The sequence below is a fragment of the Pelodiscus sinensis genome, chromosome 26 (assembly GCF_049634645.1).
Source record: "Pelodiscus sinensis isolate JC-2024 chromosome 26, ASM4963464v1, whole genome shotgun sequence".
Lineage (NCBI taxonomy): Eukaryota > Metazoa > Chordata > Testudines > Trionychidae > Pelodiscus > Pelodiscus sinensis.
Window position 1 is genome coordinate 1,717,180 of NC_134736.1, and position 26,031 is coordinate 1,743,210.

The following is a 26,031-nucleotide window of genomic DNA, read 5'->3' on the forward strand; positions in this document are numbered from 1 at the left end:
AAGGCAAAATTATACAACACGCAGGCCCCATTGAAGTCAGTTCTGCTGATATTAATAACATGCAATAGTTACCTGATTTCCACCCATACGACAGCACTTTTCATGAGCAGTGACAGTCCAGGAATGTAACTACTAAAACACATCTCAACAAAAGACCATTCTATTGGCTACTTTTTTTTTTTTTTGGCTCTCACCCGCAAGCCACGTGTTGAGCCCTGTGTAAACCCAAACCGCACCATAGCCCTGCCTTATGCTGACCTTCCCTGTAGCATAGGGATATAAGCCACACTTCAGCCAGCTCGGTACTAGGTTCATTTAAGGTACGCAATACCAGCTATCTAAATAAGGAATGTAAATAACCTGCAAGCACAATGCTTCACATTCTTTTTTTATTGAAGTCATTTTATGACCCCCCCTCCCCTCCCCACACACACACACTGTGGCTACGTCTAGACTGGCATGATTTTCCACAAATGCTTTTAACGGGAAAGTTTTCTGTTAAAAGCATTTGCGGAAAAGAGCATCTAGATTGGCACAGATGCTTTTCCGCAAAAGCACTTTTTGCGGAAAAGCGTCCGTGCCAATCTAGACGCGCTTTTGCGCAAAAAAGCCCCGATTGCCATTTTCACGATTGGGGCTTTTTTGCGCAATACAAATCTGAGCTGTCTACACTGGCCCCTTTGCGCAAAAGCTTTGCGCAAAAGGACTTTTGCCCGAACGGGAGCAGCATAGTATTTCTGCAAGAAGCACGGATTTCAGACAGTAGGAAGTCAGTGTTCTTGCAGAAATTCAAGCGGCCAGTGTAGACAGCTGGCAAGTTTTTCCACAAAAGCAGCTGATTTTGCGGAAAAACTTGCCAGTCTAGACACAGCCACAGTGTGCAAACAATGCAAGAAAATTAATTGTTAGGGAGGCATATTTTTAATTCAAGACCAATTTAAACAACAATGCCTGGGGAAGGAAGTAGGGTTCTCTACAGCAATGAAAGTCACTCTTGCAATTTGACAGTGACTCTTTATTTGGTGTTTTTCTTAAAGCCCCTGCACTTTGAGTTATAGGATTATACAAGAACCGCAGTTTTCAGTTGCTTTTTTAAAGAAAGAAAGTTTTTCTCTTTTGTGGTTGCAGAGAAAAGCTGGAAAGCGTGAATCGCCACAGGCTCAGAAGAATCCCAAATGTATTTTTTCTTTACATCTCAATTGTAAATGTCATTCATGATTGGAGGGGGGAGGGGTCACCTCTTGGGCTTTGCTGAACGATTGTTTCTCTTATAGCAATATTGCCAAACCTGGACAGCTCTCTAAAAACTACTTAGCCTGATATCAATCTTGCTTCTTGTGACCAGCAACCTTCCTCTAGGCCTGGGCGCACACACTCATAACCAGTGTCCCCTGTAAGCTGTGCACTTGGACAGCCACCCAGGAGAGAGTCAGGTGCCACCCCACTTCTTAGCATAGCACCCCAGTGACCAGCGTATGTTTCTACTGGTGGTAGTGCACAGCAGCACATAAAATTTATTCTGCATATGGATGCAAAAAAATTAGAGGAAATGTTGCTCATAACGCTCTTAAAGGTGGCACGGATATTCCTGGCACATGTAAACTTTCTCTCTTAAGCAAGCAAACAGCATCTTCATTTTCTCATGTCACTTTCTTCGTTAGCCACCTCCCATTAGGTGAAATGTAGATGGAAAAGGTTCTTGAAGGGGTTTTTTTTTTTTTAATCTTTCTCTTGGGATTCATGGACTACAAAGGCAGAATTGGGCCCATTCAGTCCGGCTGGCAGAGATACCTTTACGCTTCACCCAAAGCAGGGCATCCAAGCCAGCCTTCGCCATTGTGAACAGGAAGCAAAAGTGGAAAACTACACTTCCCAGAGATCTTTGAGGGGGAAAAAAAACCTTTGGCTTTGACAGCAGCAGCCACAAGTCTTTCCGCCTCCAAATCCTGATGGCAGAGTGGAGAGATTATGGTGGACTCACAAATGCTGCCTCTGGGGCCTGGAAAGGGACTGAATTGCCTGCTCTCCCATGCTGCCGCTAACCAGGAGGAGGAAGAAAAAAACAACCACCAGCCCAGCAGGACTGCTGCTTCCAGCTGCCGATTTGCACTGAATTGCCTCGCCTAGTGCCTGATGGTTCTCACTGTAGGTTCCCCACTCCGGAGATAATTTGCAAGCTGGAATTCGCTCTGCCCCAGAGATGCTCCTGGTGACTGGTGGCTTGCGCTGGAGGAGCATTTGGTTAGCCCAGTAAAACTTTTTCCTGGTCCTTATGCAATTTGTCTTTGCAACGGGAAGGATTTCCTTGAAGAAGAAAAACAGCAACAGCACCCCAGGAGGAGAAAATTCAAGGAAAGGGCTGGGCAGGGCTGTCACCAAGATGGCTCATGCGTTGCCATGGTTGCTGCTGTGGCTCGGGTCTGGGATGGTGCGAGCCAGCCAGCCTCATCTGGGGATCCGGGTGCCTCTGAGGAACGGGATGGGCACTTTGCAACAGGGCCCCAGGGTGCAGCGCTCAGTGGCGGAGGAGCAGGAGGACTCCAGACAAAGGAGCAGTTTTGTGAACATGATCGACAACCTGAGGGGGAAATCCGGCCAGGGCTACTACGTGGAGATGACTCTCGGGAGCCCCCCGCAAAAGGTAAGGCACGCTAGCCCAGTTCCCCGGCCACGGCTTTGCCAAGCGGAGACCGAAGCCTGACTCGGTATGTGTAGCTCTGTGTGTGCGTCTCACCTAGGCACCGTGCACCTGAGACCCCACAGCTGCTCAAGAACGAACCTGGAGAGTCTTTCAGCAGGAAAATTCCGATTTTAGAAAGCAGCCACGCCGGCTGCAGGGGCGTGAGAAATAAGTTCACTTGCAGGGCCTGAGTACAGAGCCACTATCCTGTGGGCCTCCCCTAGGCATTCCCAGCCCCCATTTCAGACACAGGCTGTCTTAGAGACACAGCACCTTATACAGTGCTCTCCGCAGGCGTTTGCAAACACCACGCTCCTGGCGCCAGGGCACCGCGTGGCCAGTAGTCTGAGGTACACGAGGGGTCTCTCGCTAGTCACAACGCAGGCCTTCAGTGCGGTCCGTTCCCGTGTTTCATGGCTGGCTATTTTGGGCATCCGGATGCTGGGGAGACAGTTTTGGGTGCTGTGACATGCGCCATCAGCAACGCAAGTGCAGCACAAAGAGGCAAATTCACCTGCTCCTTAGGCCAGACCCACGGGGCTGCAAGGCTTGTCCCCAAATGACTCCTGCTTCCACCCTGCAGCACTGAAAGGCAAAGCCCCGAGCCAGCCTCTGTCCTCAGCTGACTCCGGTGTGCTCAGGGTAACCTCGCCCCCGAGGAAGGAGCTTGCAAACGCGGGATATTGCTGCTCTGCAGAGCAGTGCAATGCTTGCTGATGCTTCAGCGACTTTCTCGTGGACTCCTAGGGACCGCAGAAGTGCAAGGGAAGGAGGGGCGGGGGGTGGGGAATACAATATCCCCTGGGGAACCACAGCTCTATTGCGAATGGAAAGTATTTGCTTGGCGAGTCCCCACAGCTGTACACCCCGTCAGCAGGAAGGCTCAGAAATGGGAGCCTGGCTCTGATGACAAGAGCCAGCCTTGTGCGAGTGGCCAGCCTGGCACGTGGCCAGGTTTTCTTCACTGTTTCCATACATTTATAAACAGAGGAGGGGTTCAGGGAACTTGAGCTCCACCCCATGTGATGATACAAAATAGAGGGAGACTGGGGGGGGTGCACGGGGTAAGGGGGGTCGGGACTGTATGTGTGGGTCTGTGACCACAATACAAGTCTGCTTCTGCGCCCACTGAAATCCACGGTGAAAGTCCTCTCGCCTGCAGTCAGGCACAATCAGTTCTAAGCAAGCGTAGGGCAGAGGTGACTGTGCAACCTGTGTGCGTGTACACAAGTGTGGAGGGTGCACACGGGTCTGTGCAGACGTGTGAGCGCAGGTGTTAGTGCGTGGAGTCAGAGTTTCCAGCTCATGTCTCCAAGCAAGCGCCGGGTGCATGACAGTAGGCTAGGTGTGTTTAGCGGCTGCTTGGAGTGGGCATGCAATTGCTGACTGGTGCACACCTAGGGCGTGTTTGGGTTGGAGCCTTGAGACCTCTGCTTGCTGTGCTGTGGGCATAGGAGCTAACTAAACCCACTGGGGCTTGCACCAAGCCCTTCTCGGATTAACTATCTAGTGCTGAGCAGGGTTTCCTGGGCTCCCTATGGCCTTGTGTAGCTCCACCCCCTCCTCAGGGCAGTGATGCTCACAGCTGTGAGCATCCAGGCAGGCGAGGACCTGGCCAAGCAGAGGACACTCCCAGGGCATCCCCAGTCACATGGATTGTTGTTTAGGCCCAGCGCTTGCTGGGTTCCCCCTCCACCCTGCCTCTGGAAGCCCCTTGGGCCAGGAGCTCAGCACGGTCCCTCCCGATTCGGCAGTGAAGTTCTGGAGTCCTCGGGCTGACGCAAGGGAGCAGCCTGCCCTGCTGCTGCCCCAGTTAGGCGGGGACTGGACCACAGTCCCATCCCTCTCGCAGAGACGACCAATGGCAGTTCCAGGTGGCCCCTTGTCCACTGGGAGCCGCCAACCCGTGTCCCGTGCAGCACACGGAGCAGTGCCCATACCTGCTGTGCCGTAGTGTTGGTACCTTGCTGCTTGCTGGGCTTGGGCTGTGGGTGACCCCCACTGGTTACTGTCTGGACCACGGCCCAGCCGAGTAGCTGATGGGACAGGGAGGGAACCTGTCCGACCGGTTACCCCCAGGGAGAGGAACAAAGGAAGGTGGAATGCTGCCCCTGGCTGGGGGCAGGGCTGGAAGGGACGGTCTTTTAGTGTCTGTCTGGGAAGCAGGGGAGAAGGAGCTAGGGAGGGGGGCTGGGATTGTAGGGCCCAGCCACCCCCCATCTCAAGGGGGGCACTGAGGCCTCCTAGTCCCAGTTCCTGTAACCAGATGACATCTGTGCTGTGCTGTATCCTGGAGGAGCAATAAACTCCCTCGATTCTACTGGCTGGTGGAGTCTGTTCGTGCCACTACGGGGGTGCAGGAGGCGGGGGACCACGATGCATCACAGGAACCGGCAGCTGAGGGGCTGTGTTAATACCCTAGAGCAGAGCAAGGTGCCGCCATGTGGAGAGTGAACCTCCCCCCCGACTCCAGCCCAGCTCACTGCTGGCAGCCCTGCTGTGCCGCTCCCACCGCCCCACACAGCTATTTAAAACGGCCAGTGGGAGCCATGTTCTGGTTCACAGAACCCCCTCCCCCCATGCTTGGGGCATCCCCTGCCTCTGGAATACGCCATTCCCACCCCTGCAGTGTCATTTGCTCCCCCCGTGCCCGGGAGCCCCTTGAACACAGCACACCTGGCGCCTTGAGCTACTCCGCTCTAGTCCCCATCACAGCCCCATGCGGTAACGCCGACGGGGCCCCGAAGCAGGGCCCCGGGAGCCCAGCTCAGGCACTGAGGGCCAGCAGGCGCGGTGCCTCGGCGGGAGAGCAGACGCCTTCTCGCGCTGGCGTGGGCTCGGGGCCCCAGGTGGGACAGCGACCCGCCTCCAGTGCAGCTTTAGGCACTGACCAGCCCAGGACGTGGCTGCCGTCCCCCATGGCCTGATCACACCCTTCTCCTGGGACCTCTCCCCTGCATGGCCAGGGCCACGAGGGAGGCGCTGGGAGCTCCGGGGAATCCGCCGATTTAGGCACATTATGGAGCCAAGTGGTGGGAGTGCTCGGGCACATTACCACGAGGAGGGGAGGGGGGAGCGCATGGCACAGCTCCCCTTGCCCCAGCCAGTCCACCAGGATCCAAGGGGCTCAGCCTGCACTGCACGCTGACGGGGGGTCCAAGACTCGGCTCTGACAGACCTGCCTCTTCCCGGCCAGGAAGGGGGATGCCCAATGGAGAAAAATGGGGCAAAGAGGGGAAAACCCCACCCAGGCACACAGAGCCTAGCACAGGGAACCAGGTCTCCTCGCGGTTCCCCCTTTGGCCCCGTCCCCTAGCAAGCGCCTCCCTGGAGTGGAAGGGTCGTTTAGAGAAGGAGAAAATGATTTCTGAAATCAGGTGTTAAAAAATGTTTTTTGTCCAAATCCGATCGGTACACGCACGCTCACGCACTTGCACGCGCACACACACACTTTTCACGGCAGTCAGGCAGCCTGTTCCCACTGAGTTCCGGGAGGAGCTGAGCCTCTCACCGCCCTCGGAAGGGTCTCCCCCCCGCCCCCCCGGGAAAGGGGGTAGCTCCACGGCCCTGCCTCCGGGGGCAGGAGTGAGGCTGGGCGTTCCCGCCCGCCAGGTGCTTGGAGCCCGACCCGCGGCGGGCGCAGGGCAGTACTGTTCCAGTCCCCCGCCCACCCCGCAGCGCTGGGAGCCTTCTCTGCGGGCAGCGTCCTGCCTTTGCCCAGAGGGACGCTTGCCCACGCAGCCTGCCTCCCCGCTGCCAGGAAAGCTGCTGTGCTCGGGACCCTTTAGCAGCCACGGCACACGCCCGGACTCAGCGTCCGGATTCTCACTTGCCAGTGGGCCTGCAGGGCAGCGCGCGGACTAGAGCCGCTTTCCCTCAGGGCTGCCCAGCCTCAGCGCGCAAAGTACGCTTGTTCCTTCTGCAGCCACGGCCCTCACGGCAGCGGCTCAGCTTCCCCGTCTGCTGTGCCCCTCCGGAGGCGGGCGTGTCCTGCCCGTCTGCTGTGCCCCTCCGGAGGCGGGCGTGTCCTGCCCAGCTACGTTATTCCCCACGTCTCTGTTTGCTGGCACAGACCCCTCGATGCCACAGGGTCACAGCCCTCTGCGCCTGGACCAGCACTTGCTGCCTCGGTTTTACCGCAGCGTCACAGTAAATCAGCTGGAATCTAAACACTGTTCCTCCTTTGCACCGCAGAGAATATGGAGCAGTGTAAATGAGTCCTATGAAGTTTTAGCTTGTACTGATTCCACTAGTGCTTTTTATGTAGCCATCTGTAACTCAGGCAGGCAGCCAGGTGACATACGCCTTGGGAGACCGTGGCATAAACAATGTTCCCTCTAATCTTTTCCATCCATGTGCAGGATACATTTTGTTTTGTGCACCGAGGCATGTGCAAATGTGCACCACCAGTAGACACACTAACCCTAGCTGTGGGTGCTGTGCTAATCACCTGGGTAGCATCAGAATGTCTCCCGAGCAGCGTACAGGGAACGGTGGGGTACCCCACTGCCTTAGGGGGTCCTGGGGCCAGCAGGGATACTGAGTCAGGCTCGCACTCAGGCCTGAGAGGAGAATGAAGCAATGAAAGGCAGTGACCATGCACCAGGCTGCACCCGCAGCATCACTGCAGTAGAATTTAAAAACACGAAAGGAAATCGCTGCTTAACAGGGGAGGCAGGGGGGTGTCAAATCCTGCTGGCTCAGTGGGAGCAGGAAGCACTCAGCACCCCCCCCCCTCCCGCCCCCGTGCAGGACCAGGCTCAAGCCAGCTTCTGGCCCAGTTCGTTTCAGAAGCCAGGACAGCACCGCAAAGCGCAGCCCCACTGGGGACCTGCCTGCTCCCTGTGCCAGGCTGGGGCCAAGGGCTGCACCCAGCCCCCGTCTGTAACTCACCTTCCCTCGGTAGCCGAGCCGGTTTGCGCACACTGCTCTGCCCAGGCCGCTGGCTCCTCGGCTCCCTGGGGAGCGTGCACGGTGCACCCTCAGCGTGGCCACAGCCGGACAGGCCTGCAGGCCAGGGGACAGGCTCCTGCCCGGCCAGCGGGGTCTGGCGTCCCGGCCTCAGCCCAGCCAGGGGGACCCACTAGCCACTCTCCGGCAGCCTGGGGCCGCTCCCCCGGCCTTGCACCTGGTCCAGGGACTGCTCAGACCCAGCCTTCACCCCACACGGCTCCTTTCTGCCAGCCCTCCCTGAGGCGGGGCTCGCTCAGCCTTACGGGGCTCACCTGCCCCTTCCCCAGGCCCAGCTCCCTTCTCAGGGGCCCTGGCTGTTTCATTAAGTAATCGTGTCCTGGCTGGACGTTCCCATGGTTACGCGCCAGCCGGTGCCCAGCAACCCTTTGGATCCCTACGCCAGACAGGCCCGTGCATGGCGGCCGTGTCAGGGCGTCTCCACCGCCAAGGGGAGCGGGACCCGCTGGCTAGCTGAGCCCACCCAGCATCCAGGGATGGCAGCCCCAATGGGGGCGCTTGAAGCACTTTTTGACCAAAGCTGCGGCTCCCAGAGTTTGACAGGATCCCCCCAACACACGCACACGCACACGCACTGTCAGTCACTATCTCCAGCTCTGTCCTCAGGCCTGGCAGAGGGATTGTGCCTGTCGGAGTCCCTGGTTCCCCAATACTCAGCCTGCAGGCCTGTCCACTGGGGAGGCTGTTTCATGCCTGCGTCCTGCCGTCTGCCCCCCCCCCCCCCGCCACTGTCCCTGCCCCCCTCGTTAGGCTTCATTTCTCTGGGCACTGCTGGCTGCGATGGAGCCAGGGTGCCCCTTGCTGCCCACGTGGCCCAGGTGTGAGCGGCAGGCCAGGTGCAGTCTGACAGCCCCCTGTGGCGGCGCGTTGGGGTTTTCCCATCTCCTGCACCCCCGTAATGGCACGAACAGGCTCCACCAGCCGGTAGAACAGAGGGAGTTTATTGCTCCTCCAGGATACAGCACAGCACAGATGTCATCTGGTTCCAGGGCAGGCCTAGGATGCCTCAGCCCCCCTTGAGATGGGGGAGACTGGGCCCCTAAATCCCAGCCCCTTGCTTAGGCTGCTTCCCCCATGCTCCCAGACCGAAACTAACTAACTCTCTTCCTGCCCTGCCCCCAGCCAGGGCGGCATCCACCTTCCTTTGTTCCTCTCCCTGGGGGGTAGCTGGTTTGGAGCCCCCTTTGCATAATGACTCACCCCCTGCCCTGCTGGGCCAGGCTACAGACAGCAGGGGTCACCCACAGCCCACTGCCCAGCATAGCAGCCAGCAAGTTACCCCCCACTATGTCACACCCTCCCCCCGCCATGGGTCCCCCAGCCCCCCGCCGCCATCCCGGCTCCTGTGCAGGTGGGGAAAGGGTTGAGGAGCCCCGGTGAGCAGGGCAGTTCTCCAGCGAGGCCCCCCTGGAGGCCCCCCCACGGGACCGGCACCAAGCCGTTGCTAGCACAGATGGCCTTTAATTGAAGCTCAAATAGAGCTGCCCTGGCAGCCGTGCGGGGGGCGGAAGGGCACTGGCTGCAGGCTCCGGGTGGCCTAGCGAAGGTGGGGGTGCTTAGCGCTGCTAGATCACTTTTCCTCCAGCTGCTGACGGCACCGCGGGCTGCGCTTAACCCCTGGCTGGCACAGCCCGGAGCGGGGGGCCCATCTGGCCGGCGCGTTAGGCCAGCGCTTCCCAACCCGGGGCCGGACCCGCTGGGGCAGGTTCTGGGGGCTCTGGCCAAATACAGCAGTGAGTAGGGCCAGAACTCACGGGGAGCCAGGCACAGAGCCAACTCCTGAGCCCCCCTGCTCCACGGTGAAGCTAAACCGCAGGCCCTCCTTGCGCCGGGCTACAGCCAAACCCCCGCATGCGGCTGGCTCCAGCAGCTTCATTGGCTCCTTCCTTAGCAGAGCACTGACGGGCCCTAACGAGCCCAGCGCACGCGGGCCGGGTGGCGTGAACTCCCTCGGGGCGGGTCTCCCTGCTCACAAGCAGCCCCGCCGGGTGCCTGGCACGTGCCAGGGGTCCTCTGGAGCAGAGGGGGCTGCTCTCTGCCCCACGGCTGCTGGGGGAAGACAGGGCGGGGGCTGGGACAGCTGATGGGGGAGCCAGGCGTGTGCTGCACGGACGCGGCGGAGGGCAGGCCTTTTGGGAGCTGTTCGGGGGCTGCCACAGGGCGGCCGAGCGCGCTACCGGGCACCTTCATGGAGCAGAGGCAGCCTTGGCTCAGGGCGCTGAAATTGGTTGTTTCCGCGAGGAGGAGGCCTGGATGCCAGAACTGGGCAAAGGAGGAACATCCCTCCCCCCTGAGCTTTTCCTAGCAGAGGCCCTTCCCACCCAAGCAACAGCCCACCGAGAATTCCCCACCGAGCCGAGCAATCGGTTCACCAAACTGAGACGGCCCTGCGCGGAGGCAGCCAGCGCCCCACTAGCGGTGCACTGTGCTGAGTGAGGCAGTGGTGCGGCGCACGGCACCGCGCTGAGCTGGCCCTCGCAGGGGAGGCTCCACCGTGCTCTGCAGGGTGGGGGGAGGGACCCTGGATTCCCAGAACTGTCCCCATGGGGCTCTTCCCTCAGCAGCCGCGGCGCTGGCCACTGGCCGACAGGCCCCGCGGGGACCCAGCCCGCCGGTCTCTGGGCGCCGGGTTAAACCCCTGGAGGTCAGCGGCCCCTGCCAGGCGCCTGCCGGAGTAACGCCCGGCCTTGGTGCCGCCCTGCCCCGGGGGAGCGGCTGCTCCGCAGTGCAGAGCCAGGGATGCAGCTGAACAGCTGGTTCCCGCAGGGTGGCGGGAGTCGGGGTCCTGCCCAGCCACCAGACAGCGTGGCCCTCACTCAGCGGCTCCGATTGATGCTCGAACCCTCCCCACCCTGCAGAGCCCATCACGGAGCCGCAGGGCACCGGGCTGGAGCGCGGACAGCAAGGGCCCTGGGAGCCGGGCGGCTCAGGACCTGACGGCCTGGGGGCTGCACCCCGAGGGCCCACGGTGTGGTCAGCAGAAATCTGGGCACCGCCACGCTCCCTGCCCTGGGGATAAACGCTCGTCTTGAAAGCCAAGGGGTTAACTGCGAGGCGTGCTGCCCGCTGTGCCCAGCGGGGGGGGGGCTGCTGCCCGCTGTGCCCGGTGGGGGGGGCTGCTCTGCCATGCGGGGGGGGTGCTGCTGCCCGCTGTGCCCGGCGGGGGGGGGGCTGCTGCCCGCTGTGCCCGGCGGGGGGGCTGGCTGGCATTGACGTTTCCTGCCCCTCAGTAACGTGCGTCCCTCTCTCCTTCCCCAGCTGAACATCCTGGTGGACACGGGGAGCAGTAACTTCGCGGTGGGGGCAGCGCCTCACTCCTTCCTGCGGCGGTACTACCAGCGCCAGCTGTGAGTATGGCCTGGGCGCTACGGGCCTGGCACTGCCCTGGGGAAGCCCAGTCACCCTGCCCTGGGCCCCCCCGGCAGGGGCCCCGCTGCTCTGGCCCATGGCAAGCGACTCCCATGGGACCGCAGAGCCGCTCCGGAGCCTGGCCCCTCTGGAACGCCCTCTATTGCCCCCCCTGGCGTCAGGCCCCTCTCCGTGCTCGCCCCCGCCCCTCGGCGTCGCTCTCCGCAGCACCACAGGGGCCCCGCGGCCTGGAGCGACTCCCGGGCCCGCTGGGAGAGTGTCAGGGCCTCGGTGCCAGGGCCCGGGAGTGGCTCCTGTGGGCTCCGTCGCGGGCACGCTCCAGCCAGCTGCAGCCTCGTGGGGACCCGGAGGGGCCTGTGCACTGTCTGTGTCTCGCTCTCGCTTCCCAAGGCCGGCACTGCCAGGTGCTGCTCAGCCTCCATGACGGCAGCGTCTGCCCCGGGCAGGGCTCAATGGCCCCTTTCTGTACGGAGAGGGCCGAGGAGCGGCCCCGCCCCCCAGCACACGGAGCAGGGCCTGGCCTCCGGGGCCTGGGCACGCTGCACAGGGTCTGGGCTTGTTTGTCCCCCACCCTGGGCTGGGCCCACAGTGCTCCCATGGCCCTGGCCCGAGTGTCTGAACAGGAATCAGCCCTGCAGCGCCAACTGCCCTGTGCACGCTCAAAGCGGCTCCGAGTGCCCTGTGCACGCTGGCAGCAGATCCTAGTGCCCTGTGCACGCTGGCAGCGGATCCTAGTGCCCTGTGCACACTCACAGCGGCTCCGAGTGCCCTGTACACGCTGGCAGCGGATCCTAGTGCCCTGTGCACACTCACAGCGGCTCCGAGTGCCCTGTACACGCTGGCAGCGGATCCTAGTGCCCTGTGCACGCTCGCAGCGGCTCCGACTGCCCTGTGCACACTCACAGCGGCTCCGACTGCCCTGTGCACACTCACAGCAGCTCTGAGTGCCCTGTGCACGCTGGCAGCGGCTCCGAGTGCCCTGTGCACGCTCACAGTGGCTCCGACTGCCCTGTGCACACTCACAGCAGCTCTGAGTGCCCTGTGCACGCTCACAGTGGCTCCGAGTGCCCTGTGCACACTCACAGCAGCTCCGAGTGCCCTGTGCACGCTCAAAGCGGCTCCGAGTGCCCTGTGCACGCTGGCAGCGGCTCCGACTGCCCTGTGCACACTCACAGTGGCTCTGAGTGCCCTGTGCACGCTCACAGTGGCTCCGAGTGCCCTGTGCACACTCACAGCGGCTCCGAGTGCCCTGTGCACGCTGGCAGCGGCTCTGAGTGCCCTGTGCATGCTCGCAGCGGCTCCGACTGCCCTGTGCACGCTCACAGCAGCTCTGAGTGCCCTGTGCACACTCACAGCGGCTCCGACTGCCCTGTGCACACACACAGCAGCTCTGAGTGCCCTGTGCACGCTCAAAGCGGCTCCGACTGCCCTGTGCACACTCACAGCAGCTCTGAGTGCCCTGTGCACACTCACAGTGGCTCTGACTGCCCTGTGCACGCTGGCAGCGGCTCCGAGTGCCCTGTGCACACTCACAGTGGCTCTGAGTGCCCTGTGTACGCTGGCAGCGGCTCTGAGTGCCTTGTGTACGCTGGCAGCGAGGGTTGCCAGGTGTCCGGTTTGGAACCGGACAGTCCAGTATTTGAGCTTTCTGTCCGGAAACCAAATGGAGACAATTGAACTGTCGGGTATGTCCGAAATCCGGCGTAATGCTGATTGTGATGTCATGCCAAGGGTGTCCCGGATTTGTGTTGAAACCATCTGGCCACCCCACTGGCAGCTGCAGCCCAGTCCCTGGGCGGGCGCCCGGGAAGCAGGGCCTGGAGCTGCCGGGGGGCTCGGCCTGGCGGGCCCTGGCCTCGGGGTGGAGCCAGCGGCCGACAGGGCCCGAGGGGGACAGGTCGGTAGCGCTTGGGCACCGCTGGTGTCCGGGGGGAGGGCAGGGGCCTGGCCCTACACTGGGACAAGCTGAGGAGACGCAGGCGGGCCGGGAAGTGGCATTTCAGCGAGCCCCAGAATGCAGCAGGTCAGAGGCCCAGGTGTGTGTGGGGGGTGCGGACACGGACACACAAAAGTGCAGGGGGTTCCTCCTTGTGTGCACGCACACGTGTGGGAGTTCCTGGCACGCGTCGACACAGGACACACAGCACACCCGTGCGTAGGCACAGCTCCACACATCCACAGGGATGCGGCGTCACAAACACACCACTACGCAGGCCAGTCCCCAGGCACACACATCCAGCATGTAGCCGATGTGGGTGTGCACTCACACACACATACGTGTGAGTTCACAATCCCTCCACTTGCACACACACGTGGACATTCACCAGTACTCAGCTCCACCATCTCCCCCAGAGCCCTGCCGCACTCCCGCGTCCCCCCCAGTACCCCGGGCCTGAGGGCTTGCTCGTGTCTCTGGTGTTTGTTGCAGGTCCAGCACCTACCGGGACCTGCGGAAAGGGGTTTACGTGCCGTACACGCAGGGCAAGTGGGAAGGGGAGCTGGGGACGGACCTGGTCACCATCCCGCACGGCCCCAATGTCACCGTCCGCGCCAACATCGCTGCCATCACCGCGTCCGACAAATTCTTCATCAACGGCTCCAACTGGGAAGGGATCCTGGGGCTGGCCTACGCCGAGATCGCCCGGGTGAGCGGGCCCCTGCGCGTGGACCACAGGGCCTGGGAGAGGGCGGGCAGCGCTGCGTAGGGGTGTACGCCCCACGCCTGCCCCCAGCCTCCGATCTGTTACTGCACCCGAAACTGCCCCTCGGCCGCCGGCTCCGTCAGTGCACCCCCGACCCCCCTCAGCTGCCGGCTCCGTCAGTGCATCCCCGACCCCCCTCGGCCACTGGCTCTGTCAGTGCACCCCCGACCCCCCTCGGCCGCCGGTTCCGTCAGTGCACCCCCGACCCCCCTCGGCCGCCGGTTCCGTCAGTGCACCCCCGACCCCCCTCGGCCACTGGCTCTGTCAGTGCACCCCCGACCCCCCTCGGCCGCCGGCTCCGTCAGTGCACCCCCGACCCCCCTCGGCCGCCGGCTCCGTCAGTGCACCCCCGACCCCCCTCGGCCGCCGGCTCCGTCAGTGCACCCCCGACTCCCCTCGGCCGCCGGTTCCGTCAGTGCACCCCCGACCCCCCTCGGCCGCCGGTTCCGTCAGTGCACCCCCGACCCCCCTCGGCCACCGGCTCCGTCAGTGCACCCCCGACCCCCCTCGGCCACCGGCTCCGTCAGTGCACCCCCGACCCCCCTCGGCCACCGGCTCCGTCAGTGCACCCCCGACCCCCCTCGGCCGCCGGCTCCGTCAGTGCATCCCCGACCCCCCTCGGCCGCCGGCTCCGTCAGTGCACCCCCGACCCCCCTCGGCCGCCGGCTCCGTCAGTGCACCCCCGACCCCCCTCGGCCGCCGGCTCCGTCAGTGCATCCCCCCCACCCCCTCGGCCGCTGGCTCCGTCAGTGCACCCCCGACCCCCCTCGGCCGCCGGCTCCGTCAGTGCATCCCCCCACCCCCTCAGCCGCCGGCTCCGTCAGTGCACCCCCGACCCCCCTCGGCCGCTGGCTCCGTCAGTGCACCCCCCCACCCCCTCAGCCGCCGGCTCCGTCAGTGCAACCCTCCCCCCACCTCAGCCGCCGGCTCCGTCAGTGCATCCCCCCCCACCCCCTCGGCCGCCGGCTCCGTCAGTGCACCCCCGACCCCCCTCGGCCGCCGGCTCCGTCAGTGCACCCCCGACCCCCCTCGGCCGCCGGCTCCGTCAGTGCACCCCCGACTCCCCTCGGCCGCCGGCTCCGTCAGTGCATCCCCGACCCCCCTCGGCCGCCGGCTCTGTCAGTGCATCCCCCCCACCCCCTCAGCCGCCAGCTCCGTCAGTGCACCCCCGACCCCCCTCGGCCACTGGCTCCGTCAGTGCAACCCTCCCCCCACCTCGGCCACCGGCTCCGTCAGTGCATCCCCCCCACCCCCTCAGCCGCCGGCTCCGTCAGTGCACCCCCGACCCCCCTCGGCCGCCGGCTCCGTCAGTGCATCCCCCCCACCCCCTCGGCCACTGGCTCCGTCAGTGCACCCCCGACTCCCCTCGGCCGCCGGCTCCGTCAGTGCATCCCCGACCCCCCTCGGCCGCCGGCTCCGTCAGTGCAACCCTCCCCCCACCTCGGCCACCGGCTCCGTCAGTGCACCCCCGACCCCCCTCGGCCACTGGCTCCGTCAGTGCATCCCCCCCACCCCCTCAGCTGCCGGCTCCGTCAGTGCAACCCTCCCCCCACCTCGGCCACCGGCTCCGTCAGTGCATCCCCGACCCCCCTCGGCCACTGGCTCCGTCAGTGCATCCCCCCCACCCCCTCAGCCGCCGGCTCCGTCAGTGCACCCCCGACCCCCCTCAGCCGCCGGCTCCGTCAGTGCACCCCCGACCCCCCTCGGCCACTGGCTCCGTCAGTGCACCCCTGACCCCCCTCAGCCGCCGGCTCCGTCAGTGCACCCCCGACCCCCCTCGGCCACTGGCTCCGTCAGTGCACCCATACCTAGCCCAATGTCTCCCTGCTACCATGTCCATCAAGGCACCGCAAGCCAGCTCTGCAAAGAGGAGCACCCCAGTGCCCTTCTCTCTCCAGCCTGCCCACAAGGCAGCCCCCCCGTGCCGCCCCCCCTTACAGCTGGAAACAAGGCGCAGAGCGAGGCTGCAGGTTACCCAGGGCTGTAGCCGAGCGGGGCCCGGAACCCGCTGCTCTGAGAGGGGGTGAGGTGCCTCCAGCTCCCCGTGTGCCTGGCTGCTCCTGGCCCCGCCCATGTCACACCCTGCCAGCACGGCAAACCCCTTCTCTGTCCCTGCCCCCAGCCCCGGGGACCCAGCCTTGGCTCTCGGAAACGTGGCGGCCTCCGAGCGTGGAGCCAGCGCCTGGCCCTGTGGCCTTGCTGTGCCAGCTCAGAGCCGCCTGCCATGCTTCTTGGTGCCCATGGGGGGAGCCTGGCAGGGTTCTGGGTCCCATGGGGCAGCGGCGTCCCCAGGCACCGGGGGTGTCCCCTTGCAGTCCCAGTGGGCGAGCATGCTGGCCAGCCCGCGCCTCTCTCTAGCAGGGGGACGGAGCCAGGCCTCCTCCCCGCCCGGGGACCCCGCGGAGCGCTCCCGGCCACTCACCCGGCTGCGGCTCTGTCTCCCCCACCAGCCCGACGACACCCTGGAGCCTTTCTTCAACTCCCTGGTGAAGCAGACCCGGGTGCCCAACATCTTCTCCCTGCAGCTCTGTGGGGCGGGCTTCTCGCCCAACGAGTCCGAGGCCCTGGCGTCCGTCGGGGGCAGCATGGTGAGTGCCGGGGCTGGGCTCGACAGACGGGATCCCCGGCGTGGGGCCGTGCCAGGGGGTCGCGAGGCGGAGCGCTCCCCCCGTTATTGGGGGGTTGTCCCAAGGGCTGGTTCCAGGGTCAGCGATCGCTTTGGCTCCCTAGTTCCTTTCCCAGCTGCCCGAGCTGACGGCCGCTGGCACCTCTTTCCCTGCTGCAGATCATCGGGGGCGTGGACCACTCCCTCTGCGTGGGCAGCATCTGGTACACGCCCATCCGCAAGGAGTGGTACTACGAGGTCATCATCGTGAAGATCGAGATCAACGGGCAGGACCTCAGGATGGACTGCAAGGAGGTGGGGCGGCGAGGGCCCGGAGCGGCGGGGCGGCACGAAGCAGGGCCACACGCCTGTGGGGGGCGCAGAGGGAGACGTGGCGGGGGCAGAGGCTCCGCACTCCCACGGCACGGCGGGCTGGCACCAGACCCCGGGGGCAGCCGCAGCGCTGGGCTTAGAGCCACACGCCATGCAGCTCTGGCTCCCTGCAGCCCCGTGGGGCGCATGGGGATCGGGCACACCCTGGCCCTGCACGCTGTGGCCTGGGCAGCCCAGGAGAGGGAGGAGGCAGCGCAGGGCCCCACGCGGGCGGCTAACGGGGCGAGCTGTGTGCAGGCCCGTTCCTCGTCTGGAGCAGGGAGAGGGATCCCTCTGGACAGACCTGCACCAGCCCCACAGCCAACTCATGCGCCTGGCCCTGGCAAATCCCCGTGCGCACGGGCTGTGCGGAGCCGCCGGCCGAGCTCTGCGGCCAGACAGGCGCTGGGCGCTGGGCGCTGCCTCGCCACCCTGGCAGGCTCCGCGCGGCCGGGGAAGTTCTGCGGGAGACCCGGGAGACTGGCCGCAGGGGCCCCTGGCTCAATGGAGTCAGCCCAAGCCCCAGGCTTTGACCTCTGACCTGAGGGATGGGTCCTGGCCGGCACAGCTTGGGGGGCAGGGCAGGTGCTGCCTCGGGTGCCCCGGGAGAAGGCCTCATTTGCCACTGGCTCCCCACAGTACAATTACGACAAGAGCATCGTGGACAGCGGGACCACCAACCTGCGGCTCCCCAAGAAGGTGTTCGAGGCAGCCGTGAAATCCATCAAAACGGTGTCTTCGGTCAGTGCTGCTTGCCGACGAGCCCCGCCCCGCCCCGCCCGTCCCCACCCCACCTGTCCCAGCCCCGCCCTGCCCGTCCCTGCCCCACCTGTCCCCGCCCTGCCCGCCTGGCCCCGCCCTGCCCCGCCCCGCCCGTCCCCCGCTAGTGCCGAGGGCTCGGCAGCCCGGAGACCAAGCCGCAGGGCCCTGGGCGAACGAGAGCGCTTGGCGGGCTGAGTTCAGGGGTCCTGGTACCCAGCACTGCTGGCAGCCCCCTCTGGGGCAGGAGGCGGCAGCTGGCGAGGCCGGGAAGTGAAGTGACGGGGGGGGGGAGGAGGGCAGTGGCAATATGAGCTGCCCCGGGGCTAGAAGGCTGCAGGTGAGCTGCCCTGCCCTTGGGGGAGCACCAGGAGACCTGCGCAGAGCACAGACCGGCAGGGCCCACCTCTAAAGGAGTCTCCAGCGGGGCAGCACCCGACCCCCGTCAGCAGCTCCCCCCAGAGGGAAGGGGCCCCGCGCCGCAGCCTCACCAGCCTCACGACTCTGCTTCCCCCGTGGCAGACGGAGAAGTTCCCAGACGGCTTCTGGCTGGGAGAGCAGCTGGTTTGCTGGCAAGTTGGGACCACCCCCTGGCACATCTTCCCCGTCATATCGCTCTACCTGATGGGCGAGGCGACGAACCAGTCCTTCCGCATCACCATCCTACCCCAGGTGGGTCCCCCCGTCACCATCCTACCCCAGGTGGGCCCCGGTCCCCCCCCCACCATCCTACCCCAGCTGGGCCCACAGGGCAGGCAAGCACAGCGGGGGCTGGTGCTCACAGGCAGCCTTCGGGTGGCGTGAGCAGGATGGAGCCCTTGGCTCAGTCCCTGGGGGCCGCAGGAGCAGAACCAAACCCCAGGGATTCGGGTGGGACGGTAGCAGGTCGGAGCGGGCTCCTCTCTCCATAATGGGCTGAGCCAGAGCTTGGGAGCCCAGCACCCCAAAGCTTTGAAATCCAGCTCCTGGGGGCCCTCTCCAGCACCAGCCCCGCCTGGATCCCGAGGAACACGGCCCGCTTCCCGCCCCTTCCCAGGCCGGCCCGGTGCTGTGGTGGGAAGGGGGCGCTGGGCTCAGAGCAGTGAGCCCGAGGCCTGGCGCTGGGGCTCCGCTAACCAGCCCTGTCCTTCCAGCAATACCTGCGCCCCGTGGAGGACGTGGCCACCTCCCAGGACGACTGCTACAAGTTCGCCATCTCCCAGTCCTCCACAGGCACCGTCATGGGGGCCGTCATCATGGAGGGCTTCTACGTGGTCTTCGACCGCGCCCGCAAGCGGATCGGCTTTGCCGTCAGCACCTGCCACGGTGAGCGGGGGGGGCTCAGGGGGAGAGCCGGGCGCTGCCAGGACATTCGCGGGGGGGAGATTAGTGTCTCCACGGGGCTGGGATCCTGGCTCATTCTGGGGCGATGGCGGCAGGAGGGGGGTGCGGTGCCCCCTACTCGCCCAGCTTCCCCCTCCTGGTGGCGGGAAGGGAGGGGGTGGGCCAGCGCCCCCCCAAGCTGAGCAGTGGGTCTGGGCTCACAGTGGGTGCAGCCTGGCCCACAGCCGCCCTCCTCCTTCACACAGCGGCTCTGGGGGCCGCTCCCGCCGCTCTGGCGCTGCCTGGCTCTGAACGGCCCGGCCGGGACCCAGGGCCAGCTGTGGTCTCCCTCGTGGCACCAAGGGCAGCTGAAAGGGCCGGGGCCGCCCGCCGCTGAGCAAAGCCCGGCCCGGCCCGGCCGCCCTGAGCTGGGGTCCCGTCCACAGTGCACGACGAGTTCCGGACGGCGGCGGTGGAGGGGCCCTACGTGCACCCCAACATGGAGGACTGCGGCTACAACATCCCGCAGACGGACGAGTCCACCCTGATGACCATCGCCTACGTCATGGCGGCCATCTGCGCCCTCTTCATGCTGCCGCTGTGCCTCATGGTCTTCCAGTGGCGCTGCTTCCGCTGCCTGCGGCGGGACCCCGACGACTTCGCCGACGACATCTCCTTGCTCAAGTGACGCCCGGCCCGCGGGCACGAGGCCGCCGGCGCCGGGAGGAGGCGGGGAGGGAGCGCGTGAGCGGAGCTCGTCGGCTCAGGCTCCTCTGCCCGGTTTGGCGGGAGCGGCCGCCAGCCTGTTGCCACCACCAGCCCTTGGCCCGGGCCAGAACCAGGCCTGCCCTGCCCCCACCCTGTCCTATGCGACCCCCACACCAGGCAGCTCAGCTGACACGGCCCGGAGCCGTGGCTCTGGCCTGGGAGCGGGCGCCGGAGCAGCAGGGGCTCAGCCGCGGGGCAGGCCGTGGCCCTGCGGGCCGCCCGGGAAGTTGCCGAGGAGAACACTGACGCTTGCTCGCTGTTTAGCTCCCTGCTGTGTGCAGCTGGGACTCACACCCCATTGGGGTCCGGCCCACGGGGGCCTGCTCCCTTACCCTGGGGATACGGCCTCGCCACGCCACGGCCCTTCCCAGCGCCTTGCAGCCTGTGCTCCAGGCTCCTCTGCCGCACGCTAGCCCCGCTTGGAGGCCTCGCCCCACTGCCGCCCACACGCGGTCTGACAGCGCAAGGACCCTGCTGGGGGTGCCCGGGAGCCCCCCAAGGCTCTGGTCCCAGTGCTGCAGCAGCGGTCAGCACAGGTCTCCAGGCCAGCGCAGGGCTGCGGGGCCGGGTTCACAGCGGCAAGTCGGCACCTGCACCCCAGGGTCCGTGGAGGAAGGCGGCCAGGTCTGGGCGGTGCCCCCAGTGTTTTGTGCAGGGCCCCGTAACCCTGGCTCTGTGTTCAGCGTTGGGGTTTCAAAGATTCTAACACGACCATTTCAAATGCGGCGGAAACGCCTCCCCCAGCACATGCCAGTTTGCAGTGCTAGCCAGCCCCGCTGCGAGCCCCTCCTTTCCCGGGGGGCGGGCGGGGGCTTTCAGAGCCCCACACTGGCACGGCTCAGGCAGAACGGGGGCCCCACGGGCACAGCAGCATCGCAGCCCAGCCCCCGCGCTCTGTTCGCTGCAGCCTGCCCGCCTGCCTCCGTGAGCTGGGCTCACCCCTTCGCGTCCCCAGGGCCCGTGGCCACAGTGCAACGGAAGCTGAATGGATCTGCCCCAGGCCAGCCCCAGCCTTCCTTCTGCTCCACAGATCCAGCTCCGGGTCGTTAGGGCCAGCCCGTCCCGCCCAGGGCCCTGGTGTGCAGCCAGTGGTAATAAACGAGGGTGTTCAGAGCTGACGCGCCCAGAGGTGCCGGGGTTCAGCCCAAGTGCACACGCCACGCCCTGCCTGCAGCCAGCACGGCCAGGTGGTCGGCCGGGGAGCAGGGTGGCTGCCCCAGCCACGGGTGCCAGGGGACGGGTCTCCAGGCTGCTCAAGCACGGCCAGGCTCACGCTGCAACGGGGGCTCTGCTCTGGGATTACAGCTTAACCCAGCCGCTCCGCAGCCCTGGGGCACAGGGGGGTGTCGCCAAGGCGGGAGCTCAGCCACTGTCGCTCTGCAGCCCCTGCTGGCACCAGGGAGGGCAAAAGGTTTCTCTGCTTCCCACCCACCACCCTCAGCTCTTCCTGGGCTGGGACTTGGGGAAAGGGGCTAACCTGCCCCTGCTCCCACCTCTCCTGCCAACCTTCGATGGGCCTCTCTGCAGCACCGGGGAGAACCAGCAGCCTCTGCCCCCACGGGGCAGGACCAGCAGCCAAGGAAAGTGCGTAAGCCACAAAACCAGTTACCCAGCCTGCTTGGGACAGGGAAGCCGGAGCTGCCTCCTCCAGGCGCCTCCTCCCGTTCCCTGGAGCCCCGGCAGGGAGGGCGTGCGGCACGAGGCAGGGTGGTCTCCCACGGCACCTGCTCCAGAAAGGAAACCCCCTTCCCTGCACTGGACGTACCCGTGGAGGCCATTAGCTCCTGGAGTACCCGCCTCTGGCTGCGGCGGGGGAGGCCAGGCCCTGGCCACCGCACTAAATAGCTCACGATGTCGGGGATCCGCAGCAGCACGGTCGCCCTCCTTACGGGCATGTTGCAAACACGGGCCATGTGTACATAGCAGGCTGCGTGTGCGTGTGCGTGCCGCTACCGAATGCTTCTCGCCTGTGCAATATATCCCTATTTTTATATTTGTAATGCTAGTGCGGCAAGCCCCGGCTCATCGCAGGCCCAGCGGGAGAGGCCTGGGGGCTTCTGCACTGGCTCTGGGCGATGGAGCCGTGCTTAGCAGTGGTTTGTCTGATGGAAGCGCTCTGTGGATTGATGGATGTGTCTCTTGTAATATTGCCAGTGACGGGGCAGGCAGGGGGCTGCAGGGGATGCAGTCAGACCACACACAGCTGTGGCTCACAAGCCCAAGGCGGTTTTTGCTCCTGTCCCATTTCCGTTCAAGGAAGGTTTTTCTAGTACGTAAGAATCCCCCCTCTCCGAACGCCAGCGTCCAAGGCCTGCACATTTGGCTTCAGTTCTGTACTAATTCTTGCTTAAGACAGCAACTTTGTCCCTTCCCAGCGAGGGTTCTCTTCCTACTCCACCCTGCAGGCGTCTCCTCTGGGGACGTGTCACGTGGCCCCGGCCACAGCACGAGGTGGAGCGAGACCATCCTGGCGAGGGGGTAAGTACCAGAGCAGCCTGGGCAGGGGGAGGCGCTCGGCTAAGCACGAACACCCGGGCTTTCAGCCCAGCAAAGCCAGCAGCTGAGGACTAGCTATTTGTAGGAACGTTTGCACAGCTTGGGAATGGCTTGTTCAGAGCTTTGTTAAGGAGCTCGGGGTTTAACCTGTCACCAGCTGGCCCAGCAAGGTAAAGGCGAGGGTTCGGGTCCACAATGTACCTCCCCACAGCAGCTCTATCGCCTGACGGCAGGGCAGGGGTAGCTGGGAAGGAACCTGACCCCTCACACGGGTGGGGGCAAACCTCTCAGTGGTGCGGACCTCTCACCTGCTCGTGGGCGCCAGGGGTGGAGAGCTGGTGAGAGCAGCATTTCCGGAAACCTTCCCCGTGCGCGGTGCAAGAGCAATTCCACTGGCAGCATGAGCCAGAGGCAAGACTGGGGCTGGACCGATGACTCCAGAGGTCTCCTCCAGCCCTGGGATTCTCTGAGCGCAGGGCCGCCCTCTCTCCTGAAGGCGAGTCATTGACCATCCGCAGGCTCAGCTGATTCCAATACCTGACCCAGCAAACCTCCCTGTCCTGAGGAGCTGCCGCGCCCGAGGGAGGGCAGGGGAGAACTGGAAGGGACTGAGGCGAGGGGGGAGGAAAGCGGAGGCAGAGAAGGGGGCTCCGGCTTGACGAGGATCAACCCCCCTTAAAGCGCAAGGGCTCCCCAGCCGCACGGCAGGGCCTGGCCCGCGGGGGAGAGCCAGTAGCATAAAGAAGGACACGTGCAGGGCGGGGGTGTTACCGTGGCCTTTCGGCTTCAGTCTCCCCTGTAGGAAGCAGCACGGCGGCCCTGGCGTGAGGCACGAGCCAGCAATAGAAACCGTAGGCCCTGGCTAGGCCCAGTGCGCCCTGGCTCGCCCCCACGTGCTCTAGGAGCCTGCTTTGCAGCTAGTTGCGGTGCTGGTGAGCCAGTTGGGCGCCAGGATATTGGGGGGGGTTTCTTAGTGGACCAACTCGTGTTGGTGAGAGACGTTTTTGCACATGTGCAGAGCGGTGTGGCCCCGTGTGCCATCGTTCCAGTCACAGATACTCCCGCACCCGTCTCTGCTTCACAAGAATCAGTTTTGCTTTAGCCAGCAGGTTCCATAAGTGGCTCCAGTCCTGCATTCAGACAGCAGCCCGGCTCCCGCCAAGGGGAAGTGATGCACCTCTGCAGACCTCCACCCCAGGGCCTGCCCAGGGCGCCGCCGCGGCCCCTTTCAGCTGCAGACCGCTGCTTTCAAATAGCTGTCTGTGCAGAAGTGCACAGGTGGGGCCAAACCCAGCCATGCTGCCTGCAGGGGACACGTCCACTGACTCGGGTGGAGCCCCACCGGCGCCGAATTTGTCCCCAGGACTGTGCAGAGTCTACAACGTAGGGGCCAGATCCCAAGAGGTGCTTGGCACCTTCAATTCCCATTGAAATCCGTAGAGATCACTGGTTACGCCAGCCCGACGCAGGAAGTGCTCAGCAGGGGCAGGCCGGGCCTCGGAAGGTTATTCTGAGCTGCAGCGCAGCCAGCTCTCTCGGCAAGAACCCCGCTGCTGCGGGCCGGGGCTGGAGAAGCAGGAGCGGGTGAGGAGCGCACAGCGGTTGGGGAGCAGGACGAGGGCTGGGCACAGTTACTCTCGGCGGCGGCTGCAGACGCCCATTCTCTGTAACCCTCATGTTGCTGTAAGAATAATGAATGTTACACAGTAAATTATTCAAGAGAAAAGCCTCGTGTTTCCAGCCTGTGCAAGGAAGGAGGGGGCCAGGGCTGAGGGCTGGTAAGGGAAGTGCCTGACTTGAGAGGTCCTGGCTGCTAGCGAAAACCCAGGTGCCACGGGAAGCCACAAAGGGCTCGGTGGAAGCAGGCACTTGGGGCGAGGGGGATGTGGAGGTTCAGCATTCCTGTGTGTGTGTTCAACGGGCAGGGATTGCTCACAGGGCAGGTCATGGGCCAGTGTGAGGGGAGCCTGGCGCCCATTGCACTGCACCACACGCAGGTGTTCCCAGATGGCTGCTGTTCCAGGCGTAATGACGGACATGCACCTCTGGGTGATCATTAACTGCCACACTCGGGCTTTGGGCCAACGGGTGAAGCTGCGGTTGCCAGCAGCGCCCTGAGCAGCACAGGGCAGAAAGCAGTCGAGTGACGCCAGCGGGGAGAAGTGGGCTGTGCCCCCACCTACATGTTAGTCTCCCAGGTGCCGCAGGACTGTGTGTTGCTTTTCGCATTTTTCCAGTGACAGAGCAGCCCGGCTCCCCCCTGGCACTTCTCAAGCCGGCTGAGTTTGTTGCCAGGTTGGAAGATGGCAGGAGGCACGTCGCACTGTCCATCGCGACAGGAAGCCTGGCTCCTCCTAGCGCACCCAAGGCCAGCGGGAGCTGGGAGTGCGGCGGGGGCTGCGGAGCGGCGCGACCTTTCCGCGCCGGGAAAGGGGCCTGCGGAACAAGCAGAGCCGGGGGTGGGGCTCGCCGAGGTCGCGACAGCAGGCTGGAGATGCCGGCAAGAGGCAGGAGGGAAGCTTGCCTTGCCGCCAGGGTGACAGGCCTGGCCGAAGGGGAGTCAAAGCTTGTGGGCACAAGGCGTTTCATGGAGGTGTGACCTGCCCATCTGAGCACCATCCACAGTAGCCCAGCGAGGCCAGGCCCGGGCGCTGGGCCGCGATGCTGCTGTGCTCGTGGGCACTCTCGGCTCAGCAGCAGGGCCCCGGGGCCAGGAGCTGCTTTAACCCGAGGGAGGGGGTGTCACGCGCTGACTCCCCCTTTCATGGGGAATGTAGGATCGAGTCGCCCTCCGTGACAACTCAGAGGGCTCCGATCCCCAAGCCGCCGGGTTCTGGGGAGAGGCTTGCGCCTGCACTGAGGCTGTACCGCCTGCACGGCAGCCTCTTCCCCGGCAGGTCGTTCGTCCTCCACCGCGACTCCCTGCGGCTGGGCTAATGTTCCCGCCTGGATCAGGCGTCCCGCTGCCCGTCGCTCCCGAGTCCCCTGGTGCTTAGTCCGAACCGTAAAACTGCTTCATTTAGCATCTAGCTCGTTGGTTTGCTGGTAGGGTAGGGAACCCGGGCCCTCCCACACTTCCGGGTTCCAGCCCCAGGAGCCTAAGGTGAGGCCGAAGGGACCTTACCTGAATGGTGAGCCGTTGATTAGCCACTCACCACCTCTCGGGGAGCTAGTCGCCGTCTTCAACGACGCCCCGTCCTGGGACCACTTCCTACGAGCTTAGACGCTCCAGCGTCGGCTGCTCCTTCTGGGGTTGAGAGATTGGCGCCCCAGCGCTGGCAGCGGATGTCCTCGCTCGGGGGTCGGTCTCCCCGTCTCCACCGTCTGGGAGCCAAGCCACCTGCCTCTGGGGCCGTCTTTCTCTATGGGCCGGCCGCCTGCGGCTGCCCCGGCACCTCCGGCAGCTCTCGCCCCTGCTGCCCCGGCGTCTCCGGAGGCCCTCTCCCCTACGGCCCTGGCGCCTCCCTCGCCCGCTGCCCCGGCGTCTCCAGCAGCTTCCCCTTTGATTAGCTGAGCCGGCGCCGCTTTTGAACACGGTGCGTGGCTCAGGGCTCGTGTTAACAGTGCCGAGCGCGCGGGGGGGGGGGGGGGGGGCGCCGGTTGGACTCTGACCCGGAAGCCTCTTGTGCTTCCGGCCCCAGGAGGAGGGATGGGCCAGCACTGCTGAGCCCCACGACAGCAGGCACCCCAGTGACAGCTGCCCGTGCCTTCTCCCCCGGAACAGGGCGCTGCTGTGGCCTTGGCGAGCGGGGGAGGGAACCGGGAACACCCCTGGAGCTCACGAGGCCCAGCAGCCGCCACTGGCCGCACAGTGCTTTCACCCAAGGGACTAGGCACACCAGGAAGAGCCTCCCTGCACACAGGGCCAGGTGAGACCTGTGGAGAAGTGACTTGCCCCAGGACACCCGGATCTCCCCGCACCAGCCCTGGGCAGGGCCAGCACCTCGGGACAGACGGACACAGCCGCCATAAAGTCAGTGAGGCTAGAAAGCCAGACCCAAAAAGGA

General features: G+C 64.7%; 1 protein-coding gene across 1 annotated transcript; it reads left to right on the forward strand.

Moving 5' to 3' along the window:
* Window positions 1-1,915: 1,915 nt before the first annotated feature.
* BACE1 (beta-secretase 1) lies at window positions 1,916-25,907 on the forward strand. Its single transcript, XM_075909350.1, has 9 exons — window positions 1,916-2,641; window positions 10,910-10,998; window positions 13,449-13,665; window positions 16,173-16,310; window positions 16,508-16,642; window positions 17,339-17,440; window positions 17,981-18,130; window positions 18,592-18,763; window positions 19,207-25,907. The coding sequence occupies exons 1-9, from the start codon at window positions 2,273-2,275 to the stop codon at window positions 19,446-19,448; spliced, it is 1,614 nt and encodes a 537-aa protein (XP_075765465.1). The 5' UTR covers window positions 1,916-2,272; the 3' UTR covers window positions 19,449-25,907.
* Window positions 25,908-26,031: the final 124 nt, after the last annotated feature.